Genomic DNA, 13,728 nt, shown 5'->3' with positions numbered 1-13,728 from the left:
GAACCTCATGGGGGTGCAGGCAATGGGCTCTTTGTAGATCTAGCAAAGGTACCGCAAGGCTTTGCAGGCCACAACCTAGTAGGTGTCGATGAAGCAAAACCCGGTTGTGGTCACATTCCAGGCTTCAGTGATGTCGGAGAACTCTTCACTCTTCCCAATATAGACGGTAACCTCACACCGCTCAGTGCGATGCTTTTCATACTCACGGCCCTCATACTCGGGATGATCTTTGACTTTGAGCTTTTGTAGGGTGGCATGCAGGATTCTGGGAAAACCCTCAACGTTCAGGCAGTAACTACTACCCTAGGCTCCTGCCATCCCTGACGATGGTTGCAAGGAAGAACTAAGCAGAAAGCTTGCTCAAAAGAAAAAGCTAGGCGAGCTAAAGTGCGCCGAGTGGTGGTGCCAACGGATGAGCCAGGCCCTGCTTATTATGGCAGAGCGATCAGTGGTCCTGGCGAGTTCCACCAAGGTTCATGCGTGGGATCAGTACGAATGAATCGACCAAATTTTTCGCGCGTTCGAGGCAAGCGATGTCCGAGGCCATTAATAACTAGTATGACTGTAGGGCAAGTGTCCGACAAGAGCATAGAAAAAAAAGTACGGGGAGACGTGGGTCACGGCAGGCGTGAACCACAAGAGAACATGGAACACGAAGCCATAGCTCAGCAGAAACTCTAGAATAGGAACGAGTCAGTTGTGCACAATACGACATGTGTGACACCTATGGAGGGCATATCAGCAAGCAATACGAGCACTACAATGCACCAACAGGATATGCATGAATGCACGTCCTATACGTCCTTCCAATGTTGCCAACATATAGGGCAACCGTTCTCAGATTTTTGGCACATAGTTCTCTCCCTGTAGCTAGTCGATACTATCGGACTATGCTCGGGGTCAGTGTATCTGCAGAAAACTTGATTAAGCCTACCTAAGTCAGCAGAGTGCCATCTATCCTGGATACATAACCATAGTAATAGGGCTACTTATATAACTTCGCAGTTAAATGCCCTAACTTTTTGCAAAAATGGGTTGTTAAATTTTAATTTAGAAATGGGTTCTGAAGCTTTATTTCCTCATTTATGCTCTGATACCACCTGTGGTAGAACCGCCTAATCTAATGCATCCCAGGTGTACTTGTCTTCCATTAGACACTAAGTACTCAAGGGAGAACACTAAATTATGCAGTTTCGTTAGATACACCCCAAGGGAGAACCAAAAAATCCACATTTTTCCATCAGGATCACAAATGAGAGAATAAAGCTTACATCATTATTAACCATTTCCTACATTACTTTTCATGCAACATCGGAGTATAATATTTATTGTTATAACAGCGGAATGTAATCATGTTATCAGAGTTATGAACAATTTAATTTAACAGCAGAATATAACACATGTGATTAGAGTTATAGTGGAAATAAATATCTATTCATGACATGATGAAGCATTGATATATATAAACTATGACAACAGATTATAAAACTCCATTGATAAAAATATTTAGTGAGAGTTATAAATAAAAACTATGATTGCAATGTAAATGAATCCTCTCTGAGCCCACCAGAAGGAATCCACACACAAGTGTCAGCTCTAGCATCCGCCTGTCATCTGCAACAGGGGGAAATAAAACCCTTAGTACTCAATTGTACTCAGCAAGACTTACCCGATAGAAGAAAAGAAAAGACTTCCAAGGATATGCAAGGCATCTGGCTTGTGGGTTTATTGCATCTGCAAGAGCATTACTAAAAGTGCGTCCTTATATTCAATTTTTATTAGCAGTCGCATTAGTTCATTAACTAACCATTCTATGTAAGCACATGTGCTACTTTCAAGCAAGTGGTATGCAATCAGAATCATTTTACCATCTTTCATCTTTTAGTTCTTACTATGGTGCTAGAGTTTAGACAAGTCATACTGGAACGCCGGCGATTCGCGAATCAATGCCCCCAGCTAGGTACCCTGAAAACACATACCCCGCCTGTACCCTAGGCACAAGCAGGACCAACCCACTACCCTCCTGTCACGGGGTCCAGGTCTCCGTCCAAACTAAGACTCCAAGCCCCCACCCCTGAGTCCCGGACTCAGTGCGGTGCAAGGACCTCCACCCAAAAACCACCCTAACAGTCGGTCCGAAAAGAGCCGGAACCCATGATAAGAGAGTAACAAGTCTTCCCTACGCCCATGCCTAAGTATGTGCTCGGGATAATAAATCTGTGACTTGCCTAGCGTCCAATGCAACGGCCAGTCCTTAACCGACACAGACAGGGAAAACAGTGTAACCAAGCTATGCCCTGTTGGCCGCAGGACATAACCTCTTACATCCACCAATACCCAAACCATATCCCTGCCCAGTCTTCATTTTCCTTTCCACCATTTTATATATTCCAAGTAATAATAATGCAATAATATATTTCCTATCTCTCGCGAGTGACAGGCAATCATTCGACTTCTACCGGAGTCCTGTAGCATAGCAATCTACATGATCATGTCATACTAGTAAGACTCATAGGATAAAGATATATATATGCAGGTGGGTTTCATTCAACTCCTTAAAACTTAATACACAAATATAATTTAAAGTGCAGAAAAGTAGGGGTTATGCACCGGGGCTTGCCTAGGTAAGATATATACTAAAAAGTTAGTATCTGCATCTTCAGATCATCCACCATCAACTGAATAGAAAGCCCATTTTGTCATCTCCTGGAGAGAATACCATTACACCATCTTCGTATTCCTAATCATCTTTCAATTGATCCATTGATCCATCATCGTACCTATATGATATGCATTGATGCAACAGATAATTAACAAGGCAACCTACCTAAGTCAGCAGAGTGCCATCTATCCTGGATACATAACCATAGTAATAGGGCTACTTATATAACTTCACAGTTAAACGCCCTAACTTTTTGCAAAAATGGGTTGTTAAATTTTAATTTAGAAATGGGTTCTGAAGCTTTATTTCCTCATTTATGCTCTGATATCACCTGTGGCAGAACCGCCTAATCTAATGCATCCCAAGTGTACTTGTCTTCCATTAGACACTAAGTACTCAAAGGAGAACACTAAATTATGCAGTTTCGTCAGACACACCCCAAGGGAGAACCAAAAAATCCACATTTTTCCATCAGGATCACAAATGAGAGAATAAAGCATACATCATTATTAACCATTTCTTACATCACTTTTAATACAACATCATAGTATAATATTTATTATTTATAATAGCGGAATACGATCATGTTATCAGAGTTATGAACAATTTAATTTAACAGCAAAATATAAACATGTGATCAGAGTTACAGTGGAAATAAATATCTATCCATGACATGATGAAACATTGATATATAAACTATGACAACAAATTATAAAACTTCTATTTATAAAAACATTTAGTGAGAGTTATAAATAAAACTATGATCACAGCATAAAGGAATCCTCTCTGAGCCCACCAGAAGGGATCCACACACAAGAGTCAGCTCTAGCATCTGCCTGTTACCTGCAACAGGGGGAAATAAAACCCTGAGTACTCAATTATACTAAGCAAGACTTACCCGACAGGAGGAAAGAAAAAACTTCAAGGATATGTAAGGCTATCTGGCTTGTGGGTTCATTGCATCTACATGAAGCATTACTAAGCGTGCGTCCTTATATTCAATTTTATTAGCAGTAATCATTAGTTCATTAACTAACCATTCTATGTAAGCACATGTGCTACTTTTAAGCAGGTAGTAAGCAATCAGAATCATTTTACCATTTTTCATCTTCTAGTTCTTACTACGGTGCTAGAATGTAGACAAGTCATACCGAATCGTCGGCGATTCATGAATTAATGTGCCCAGCCGGGTACCCTGAAACACACGCCCCGCTTGTACCCCAGGCACAAGCAGGACCAACCCACTACCCTCCTGTCACGGGGTCCAGGTCCCCATCCAAACTTTGACTCCAAGCCCCCACCCCTGAGTCCCAGACTCAGTGCGGTGCTTGTACCTCCACCCAAAAACCACCCTAAAAGTCGGTTCAGAAAGGCTGGAACCCATAACAAGAGAGTAACAAGTTTTCCCGCGCCCATACACAAGTATGTGTTCAGGATAATAAGTCTGTGACTTGCTTAGAGTCTAATGCAAGGGCCGGTCCTTAACTGATACAGACAGGGAACACAGTGTAACCAAGCTATGCCCCGTTAGCCGCAGGACACAACCTCTTACATCTACCAATACCCAAACCATATCCCTGCTCGGTCTCCATTTATCATTCATATATATATATATATATATATATATATATATATTCCAAGTGATAATAATATAGTAACAACAATAATATATTTTCTATCTCTCACGAGTGAGAGGCAATCACTCGACTTCTACCGGAGTCCTGTAGCATAGCAATCTACACGATCCTGTCATACTAGTAAGACTCATATGATAAAGATATATATGCAAGTGGGTTTCATTCAACTCCTTAAAACTTAATACATAAACATAATATAAAGTGCAGAGAAGTATGAGTTATGCACCGGGGCTTGTCTGGGTAACATATAACCAAAAGTTAGTATTCCATCTTGGTGACATGATCATCAAGACACCATCTTTTCTGATACTCCAGATGACTCCACGATCCATCATCGTCCCTATTATGGTATGAAATGCGATGCAGAGATGATGCAACAGTTAATTAACAAGGCAACAACAACTCTTAAAACCGAGCACATACTACGAACTAACAAGCTAGCTCTAATGACTAATGTACTAATCTACGTATCAACATCATTAAGAAAGATGTTATTTCTCAACCAGTGTTTTAGCGACACAATTCCAAGGTGTTTCTTTATTCTATTCTATTGATTTACTTTATTCGAAATAGGGCATCATTATCTATCTAGTAAACTAATTATTCTAGAGCTACAAAAATTATAGCGAGCAGCTAATAATATTAGTAATTTACTATAAAATTTTTAGAGTCAACACTATCACCATTTTCTCACAAAAATTCCCACAAGTTCACATTTTAACAATATTAAATATTTTAAAATAATTAGAGCAACCGTGGAAATATTTTAAAACTAGATGAACCAAATACGCTAATAGATATATCATGATTTTAGGAGCTTAACAAAATTTGTTTCACAATTTTTGGACTCCTAAATGATTTTATATTTAAATAACAAAATCAGCTCAGAATTTATTTTAGGAAATCTTCACTAATTCATTGAAAAAAGAAAAGAGCACCGCGGCCCACGACCGACGATAACGGGCGCGGCGGCCCAGGCGGGCAGGCAGTAACGACGCGGACGGCCCAGGCGATAGGCAGGCCGTAGCCCAGCAAGCCGGCCCAGGCAAGGTGGCGATGGTACATTCGCGCCGAGGCCCCTGTACTTTCCTTAAATCAACCCGTAGCTTTTAGGCACTAGGCAACACTATTTACATGAGTCAGAGAATTACATTGGGGACCCTAGAAAAATTTCTACTCTTACCCCGCGGTTCTCCTCTTCCTCCTCACAAGCAGAGCACGGGCAGGGGAACCGGCCGGTGGCCGAATCCGGCCGTGAGGTCGCCGACGACGATGGGGAGGCGGCATCACGGCTTGCCCGCTGCGGGGCGCACCCGTTGGTGGGCACGGCTCAGCCAGAGCTAGAGCGTGGAGCCCCGGCCATGTGCGTCGGCGCTTGGGACCGGGTGGCTTCGCGGTGAGGGTGCGCCGGCGGCGAGGTGGTGGTGCGGGGGCAACACGGGGCTTGGGTGCGCTCCCGCGAGCGGTGACTGTGCAACGGGAGCGGCCGCGGTCCGGCTGGAGGTCGCCTGGAGCAGCGGGCCACGGGCGCGGCCGCGCGGAAAGTGCTTAGAGGAAGGCGCGGCCTAGAATTGGTCCCCGACGTGGTCTTCCACATGGAGGTGCGGCGAGGCAAGGCTGGGGCGGTGCCGTGGAGGCGGAGCCCCGCGGCGACATCAGTGGCAGGGTGGCCGGCGCGGACAACGGCGGGGGCGGCTGCTGTCGCGCTTGGGAGGGGCAGCGCTGAGGGGCGGCGGTCCAGCGCAGACCATGGGGCTCGCGCGCGCTCGCGAGGGGTGAAAAAGGGCCGGCGATGGGTGGGCGTGAGGCGCGGCGCGCGGCGGCAGCGAGTGACCACGGCGGGTGCTCGGCTCGGCAGAGACAGACCGAGGCAAGCAAGGTAGACAGAGACAAGCAAGGTAGACAGCAAAGGCAGACAAAGACAAGCAAAGGCAGAGGCCGAGAGAGTGAGAGAGAGCAGAGGCGAGGATCGCAGCTCGGTAAATATAAGTGTCAGACAGATGAGCAGATTGATAGAAATTTGAGACAAGGTGATGAACATCTGAGCCAAGCCAACTCCAAGCTGCCTTGTAGAAAGCTGCATTGAGGCCATCAGGTCCTGGAGCTGCATTACTTCTCATTTGCTTGACAATGGTGTGAATTTCCTGTAAATCAGGGATAGATAGAGTGTAAGCGTCAGTTATAGATACCTGATTCCCCGAGGTGTTATTCTGATTTTCTTCAGCATTGTCTTCCGGGGCCTGCAAAGTGTTTTGTGATGTGAAAATATCCGTGACGTATTGGTTGACGGTGAGTGCCAGCTGATCTGGAGTGGTCGAGGTGGTGCCGTCCGGATTTTGAAGATGGGTTATACGGTTTCTTCTTGCTCGCTTGAGGATGGATTGGTGGAAGAAGGAAGTATTTTTGTCTCCTTTGATGGTCCAGGTTTTTTTTTATCTCTGTCCGTGGAAAATTTCTTGTTTGGCTAGGATAATGTGATGTTGATGAGTAAGGTCTTTTTGAAGGCTCTGGTTTTGTAGATGGGGCGGTTGGAGGAGTTGTTGTTCAATAGTTTGTAGCTGGTCAGTGAGTCTCGGTTTAGATTTTCTCCAGGCTGTAAGGTCTGACCCAAGATATCTAGTTTTGTGTTGAAAGGGGCGCCGAGAGGATTTTTGCCAGCTATTCTTCGCCACCTGTTGAAAGCCACCAAATTTTAAATTTGAAAGGTTTGTTAGTTTTAGTTCGGTTGGAGCTGAGGACCGCCAGGATGGGCGCATGATCACTTAGCATCATAGGGAGATGGTAGACTGTGGTAGTGGGGAAAGCTGTACACCATTCTGCATTGCCTAGAAAACGATCCAAACGCTCAAAAGTGGGATTAGAGTTAAAACGTTTATTAGTCCGGTGTAAGCTGGTCCATTGTAACCTAGATCAAACAAACCACAGTTCTTAACCATGCAACAGAAAGCAGAAATACGTCTGACATGAGCTGGTGCTGGCCCTAGCTTTTCATTAGCATTATTCAAATCCCCAATGCAAAACATCGGCAAGTTTGGATATTTTACAACAAAAGCTTGCACATCCATCCATATTTTAGCAGTGTTTCGGTGGTGTGGATCTCCATAATAATTTAGAAATTGGGTTTAAGCTCCCTAACTTCTAAAAAGTTGCTACAGTACCTGTCACATCGAATGTTTACGGCATATGCATGGAGCATTAAATGTAGACGAAAAGAAAAACTAATTGCACAGTTTGGTGGGAAATTGCGAGACGAACGTTTTGAGCCTAATTAGTCCATGTTTGAACACTATTTATCAAATAAAAACGAACGTACTACAGTAGCCCCAAAATCCAAATTTCTCCAACAAGGGCTAAGATAGAGAGAGTACTCCCTTTTTTCTCATGCACTTCCGTCAGTCTCGCTGCCCTCCTGTTTGTTCGAAAAAAAAAAGTCTATGAAGTCAGCAGCAGCAGGGGAACTGTTGTACCGTCTGACCGACTCTCGTCGCACGCAACGCAACGCAAGTAGCAAAGCACGCCCCACCTGCTCTGCTCCTCTCCCCTATCCCCTCTCCCCATCCCAACCCGCCGCCACCGCCGCCTCTCCCATCTCCGGCGCCCACAGCGCCATTGTGACCGCGGGGCGCGCGGAGTCACCAGGCAGGTCTAGGGCCCCTTCCATTCGGAACGCCCGCGAGAAGCAGAGCGAGTGGGCGGGGCGCCAGCGTTCTTAGATCGATTGCTCGCCGAGCTGTTCGCGAGGAGTCGTCAACCCTTGCGGCAGCCATGTCTGTGGAGCTCATCCTGTGGCTCTTCTCCTTCTCCTCCGTCATGGTCCTCATCGGCCTCACCGCGTACCAGGCAAGCCCGATGCCCCCCTTTGCATCTCTTAACAGTTCACCCTGTGACGGCGAGTGTGGTCCAAATCTTGCGCGCGGCCGGCGAAGCTCTGCCCGCTTTCGGCCTAAGGCTGCCGTGATTTCGTGGGGATTTGATGCGGAGTTTAGTCAACGGTGTTGTTCTTCCCGTGCCATTCATTCCGTGGAGGATGGTGACGAGATAAACTGCCGGATAAATTTTTCCTTTTTCTCAAAGAAAAAGAAAATTTCCTGTTGATTGCTAGTGCTAGCTCCTCGATTCTGGTATAAATTCGCAAAAAGAAATCGTCTTTGTGTACAAAGGCCCAATGTATTTGTTTATAATATTCCAATTTTCTTGGGTTAGATACAACAATTTCTGTTTATGAGCCAAGATATGGTAGTGGTCTTCAATTTTTCTTATAAGGTAGTCTTGTTAAACACATGCTGCTACTGCCTATTGGTCTGTTTGGAATGTTAGTACCACCTGCTAGGACTTGGTGGATGTAATCATATATCTCATGACTGTAGTCCTTTACTTGGTGTCAAACCAGCTTGTCATTTGTGGCAGTTGAGTTATCACCACTTTATGGTGTCTAAAGCTCAAATTCAACATTATTGATCAGTGACTCCAACCTCACTGGATCAGACATAAAGCCTAACCATGATGGCAGCTGGCAGCAACACAGCTCATTTTTAATATTGTTACACGAGTTGTAGTCTTTAGAAGTAAATTTAGTAATTTATGCACCAATTTGCCAGGCTTCTTGTTAGTTGATCCACTCTTGTTGATTTGTTCAACTGATTTTGCCTTTCTGCTTTTATACCAGCTTATCTGTCTGTCAGATTTGGAGTATGACTATATCAACCCATATGATTCGTCATCTCGCATCAATGCTGTGGTGCTGATAGAATACGCACTCCAAGGGGCCCTGTGTGCTTCTTTCCTCTTGACATTGCATTGGTTCCCGTTTCTAGTCATGGCGCCAGTGACATACTACCATGTGAAACTGTACGTGTTACTTTCACTTGATGTTAATTATAACAGAATATTCATATTATTCGTCATTGTATACTATGCTGTTCATACTTTTGGCTGCACTCACATCTTGATTATTTTTATATACATGGAAATAATACTTGAGATGATCTATAAGCCTCAATGGCTCAATGGAACAGCTAAGTAAGAACGTATCAATTTTAGAATTTAGGGATGGCGATGTTGTGCTTCTAGGGTGATAATTTGTAGTTTTCCACATGTTCTGGGCCATGTGTTTTTTGTTTGGTCCTGTAGCAATTCCTTCTCTGAAAATGGGAGAATATTGGTCAGGGACTCAGGGTATTAGCAAATGGGAGAAGGTAGTGCACCTATTCTAGTATTATACCTTCCCAATTTTATAAGCCTCACTACCAAAATTTGTTAGCTAGTTAATTTTCATTAGTGCTGGAATATGAGTGCAACAACTCTGAATCGCGCTATGTGCACTTTATTTGCCAAGATAAATAGTTTCCTTTTTATCAGTATGTGCTAGAAAAGAATCATTAAGTAATATTTTGTTGTAATTATTTAGTAATCAGCATGAACTGTTGATTCCAAATATTGTTGGCTTAACAATGATTAACGAAAATGATTCTTAGTTTGTTCTGGTAGGATACAGCTATAATGTAGCTGAACTCTTCTCTGGGTAACAACTGATTTTAGTTCCTCAGATATTAGCAAGCACCCAACTTTTTACTATTACATGTGGAAAAAAAATCTCCCTTCACCCTCTTCTTGAAATTTAACAGCCATGACAATAGTTTCTCAGCACTCTATTTGAGTTTTCAGTTGATTTAGAGTTCTTTTTTCCCCCTTTGTTGAGGATTAGGTATAAATGCCTCCTGGCATTGAACTAGTTTGGATCTCGATAACTAGTGAACTTATTTTGGTGGGATATCCGAGATGCTTTTCTAAATTATTTTTTGCCAGGCTTTAATATCTAAATGATTATGATTAGTTAATAAGCTTTTTGTAAAGTGAAGCAACATAGATGCTTGTTTTTATTTTTAATGCCGTCCTATATAAGAACTTTGACTTGTAAATTGAAGTTCTATTTATTTGTTTCTTGTCCCTTCATGCTCGTTATTGATAATCAAATAAAATCATATCATATTTTTTATTCAGGTACTTGGCTCGGAAACATCTTGTAGATGTCACTGAAATTTTTAGACAATTAAGTGGCGAGAAGAAGTACAGGATGATCAAGCTTGCCTTCTACTTCTGCCTATTTATTATAACTATTTACAGGTTTGACTTAGGTTATTTCTTAATTAATATTTTGGGGAATTGGAATACCATATGCATTCATTTGCTAGTGCTAACTCTGATATCAGTTATTCAAAAACCTCTAGGACATTATCAAACCCTTGTAACTGGCCATACCCCCATACTAGCCTTCCATGTTATACGAACAGAAATGTCTTTATATTAATATTTTTATCATTGTGTAAGTTAACATACTTTATCATTGGAAAATATTGTGAAGTTTACACCTGTTAGTGGTTTGAAGAGATTACTGAAGGGTTAGTGAGAATATGACTTGGGAAATCAAATACGATGCTGTCTTCACTCCATGTTTTCAAGCATACAAACAATCATGAGCAATACTCAGTATTATAGGCTTGACCTTACATATACCTATCTTACTGATTTTGGTAGTGGCAGATTAATTGTTTCCATATACTGTTACTTTATCTCGGAATTTGTTCTAGCATGTAATTCCCTGCCAGCTAAGAACAATATGTTGCATAATCTAACTGCTCATATTTTCTATGAATTTAACAGGCTTGTGATGACAGCTGTGATGTTGTTTATTGATGAGGACATAAATTTGGTAGAAACTAGGACTATCTAGACTTTGCCGCCAACTTGTCATGGGGGAGCAGGTATTCAGTGTCACATTTTGTCACTGGCCTATGAAAATGTTTATGTTTTAGTGAGTTGAACTTGTTGTGTTGCAGACTTGTAGTCTTCAAACACCAGGCTCAAAAGAACACTCATGGTTGGAACCAGTGAGACCACAACTGAATGCCTTGCCCCCGAGTTGTGAGAAAGAAGATGAACCTGTGTCCTATAGCTTGAGGAGCTAACCTGGTATCTCAGATCCTCAGTGTTCATTTCATCCATAGATTGTGATGTACAATGAATTCTCATAGTTTGGTCTGTCGAGACCATGTTTGTAAATTGGGCAGTCAATGATGCATCACTGCAAAAGGAGCCCACGTTTGGGAGGCAATTGTTTTTTTGTGCATTTCTGTGTACTTGTGTCCAAGTGCTGTATTCATTTCAGCTCCCCGTTGTTTGCATACAATACTGATTTTGGAATATAGTGTTCATTTACCTAGTTTAGTACTCCATTGTAAATTATAAGTCGTTCTGACTAGGGAGTAGTATAATTTGTCAACCCCTTTGGCCTAGTAATAAGAATTGAAGATTAGCATGCAACGTAGGTTTTCCTGTTACAATATTTTCCTTCGTCATTGAATAGCTACCAGCAAAAAAATAAAAAAAGGTTAACCTGTATAGCTGTATATCATTTTGGAGAAACGTTTGTTTCTTTAACCATTATTTATTTGGAAATGCTCACTACAGGGCGTCTGGACGGACGGACTAGACCGCCCCGCGCTGCGCGCCGCACGCTTCAGCCTGCGCCGCCCACTGTGCGCCCCCTGCTCGGAGTCGCGCCTCCTGCCGCGGCTGCGCTCTATCAGCCGGCGAGATGCCTGTGCCGCCACGAGCTCCATGCGCTGTCGCCAACCTTCGCGCCGCTGCGAGCCCCTGCCCAGTTGCGCCTCCTACTGCGGCTGTGCTCTATCTGCCGGCGACATGTTCGCGCCGGACCTCCATGCTGTCGCCGGCGCCGACCTCCACGCCGCTGTGAGCTCCATGCGCCGCCGCTAGCCTCTGCGCCACCGCCAAGCTCTGCAACGACGAGCCTCTATTCGTACATGCAGCAAGGTGACATTATATTGAAAGTGTATCTTGCGAGTGTTTAAAATGTTTCAGAGGTATGTTGCAAATATTTTGTATCGATGTTACAAAAATAGATCAGGATGTTGCACATGTTGGAATGCCTTAACGTATGTTTCAAGTGTATGTTGCAAATGTTTCATCTGTCGTATATTATAAGTGTTTCATCTGGATGTTGCAAAAATAGATTTAGATATTGCATATATATATGCAAGTGTTTCAAGTATTTTCACACGTATATTGTAAGTGTCTTTATCTGGGTGTTGTAATGTTTGCAAGGGCTACACATGTGTTTTTAAGTTTTTCTGGTGTTTTGCAAATGCTTCGGACATACGTTGCAAGTGTTTTAGCTATTTCGGATGTATGTCGCAAATATTTCATCTGAATATTACAAAAATAAATCAAACGTTGCACGTATTAAATATATAATCCACTTGCCGTAGCCGCGCAGCTGTGGCTGCCGAGGCACCGCCGAGCGGCAGACGGTCCTCACGTGTGGTCAGACGGCGCGGTAGATATGCGGGCGGCGTGGGCCTCCCATGGGCACGCAAGATGAGCAGGCGCTGGAAACGAGGTGCAGAGAATGGGGCTAGCACGTGGGGGCGCCCGTCCGGACATCCGGTGCTAGCTTCTTGGTTAGTTATTACTATATATGGCTTGGGCCTCGTTTAGATTAGGGTTAGGAATCAGTATTTGGCACTGTAGCACTTTCGTTTGAATTTGACAATTATTGTCCAATTATGGCCTAACTAGACTCAAAAGATTCGTCTCGTAATTTACAATCAAACTGTGTAATTAGTTATTTTTTATCTATATTTAATACTCCATGTATGTGTCCAAAGATTTAATGTGATGAAGAGAGAGTAAAAAAACTTGCAATCTAAACAAGGCCCTGATATGTTTTTCAACTTTGCCTCGAACTAGTAAAATTGTATGCCTATATGACGTCTATATTGCATTCTAATCACTGCAGATAATACGGAAATGTAAACGAGGCATGTTAATCATGTTGAAGTAACAGTTTTGACAGCAAGCACTCACTCAGAGCAACCAAAATTGCGCGACAAACTCTGTAACAGGCCATACATATGCCTGGTTATTCCTGCTTTTACAATCTAGGAGATGGTGGACCCAAAACTCAAAAGGCCATCTTGGAGGTGGAAGGCTAGTAGTATCATATTGGGATCCTGCTCAGTTTTTCTTATCATCTTTCATGACAACCTACTGGACATTGATTCACATGCTTTCTTTGACTATATTTTCCAGGAGTCGAAATCATGTTGCATTAGTAGAATCTATTCTTTTTTTGGGGAACGCATTAGCAGAATTTTAATCACGGCCTTGTTTAGATCACCTCCAAATTTCAAGTTTTTTCACTCTCTCTCCGTCACATCAATTTTTGGACGCATGCATGGAGCATTAAATGTAGGTAAAAAAAATAACTAATTGTACAGTTTGGTTGTAAATCACGAGACGAATCTTTTGAACCTAGTTAGTCCATGATCAGACAAAGTTTGTTAAATACAAACGAAACATTCTACAGTATCCAGATTACAAAAATTTACAATCTAAACAAGGCCCCAG

The 13,728-nt window shown here is 42.9% G+C and overlaps 1 protein-coding gene across 1 annotated transcript; it reads left to right on the top strand.

Annotated features, from left to right (window-relative positions):
• The first annotated feature begins 7,785 nt into the window (after positions 1-7,785).
• On the top strand, positions 7,786-11,545 carry LOC136504903 (protein cornichon homolog 2-like). The gene is made up of 5 exons (XM_066499944.1): positions 7,786-8,139; positions 8,966-9,147; positions 10,300-10,422; positions 10,960-11,060; positions 11,136-11,545. The coding sequence occupies exons 1-4, from the start codon at positions 8,065-8,067 to the stop codon at positions 11,027-11,029; spliced, it is 450 nt and encodes a 149-aa protein (XP_066356041.1). The 5' UTR covers positions 7,786-8,064; the 3' UTR covers positions 11,030-11,060; positions 11,136-11,545.
• The last annotated feature ends 2,183 nt before the right edge of the window (positions 11,546-13,728 follow it).

Source organism: Miscanthus floridulus, chromosome 14, assembly GCF_019320115.1.
Source record: "Miscanthus floridulus cultivar M001 chromosome 14, ASM1932011v1, whole genome shotgun sequence".
Classification (NCBI taxonomy): domain Eukaryota; kingdom Viridiplantae; phylum Streptophyta; class Magnoliopsida; order Poales; family Poaceae; genus Miscanthus; species Miscanthus floridulus.
The sequence above is the reverse complement of the archived record's forward strand: the minus strand, read 5'-3'. Positions and strand labels throughout refer to the sequence as shown.

Coding starts and splice junctions, on each gene's coding strand:
- LOC136504903 (XM_066499944.1), top strand. CDS start 8,065: ATGTCTGTGGAGCTCATCCTGTGGCTCTTCTCCTTCTCCTCCGTCATG. Junction 8,140..8,965: donor TCGGCCTCACCGCGTACCAG/GCAAGCCCGATG, acceptor CTTTTATACCAG/CTTATCTGTCTGTCAGATTT. Junction 10,423..10,959: donor TTTATTATAACTATTTACAG/GTTTGACTTAGG, acceptor TGAATTTAACAG/GCTTGTGATGACAGCTGTGA.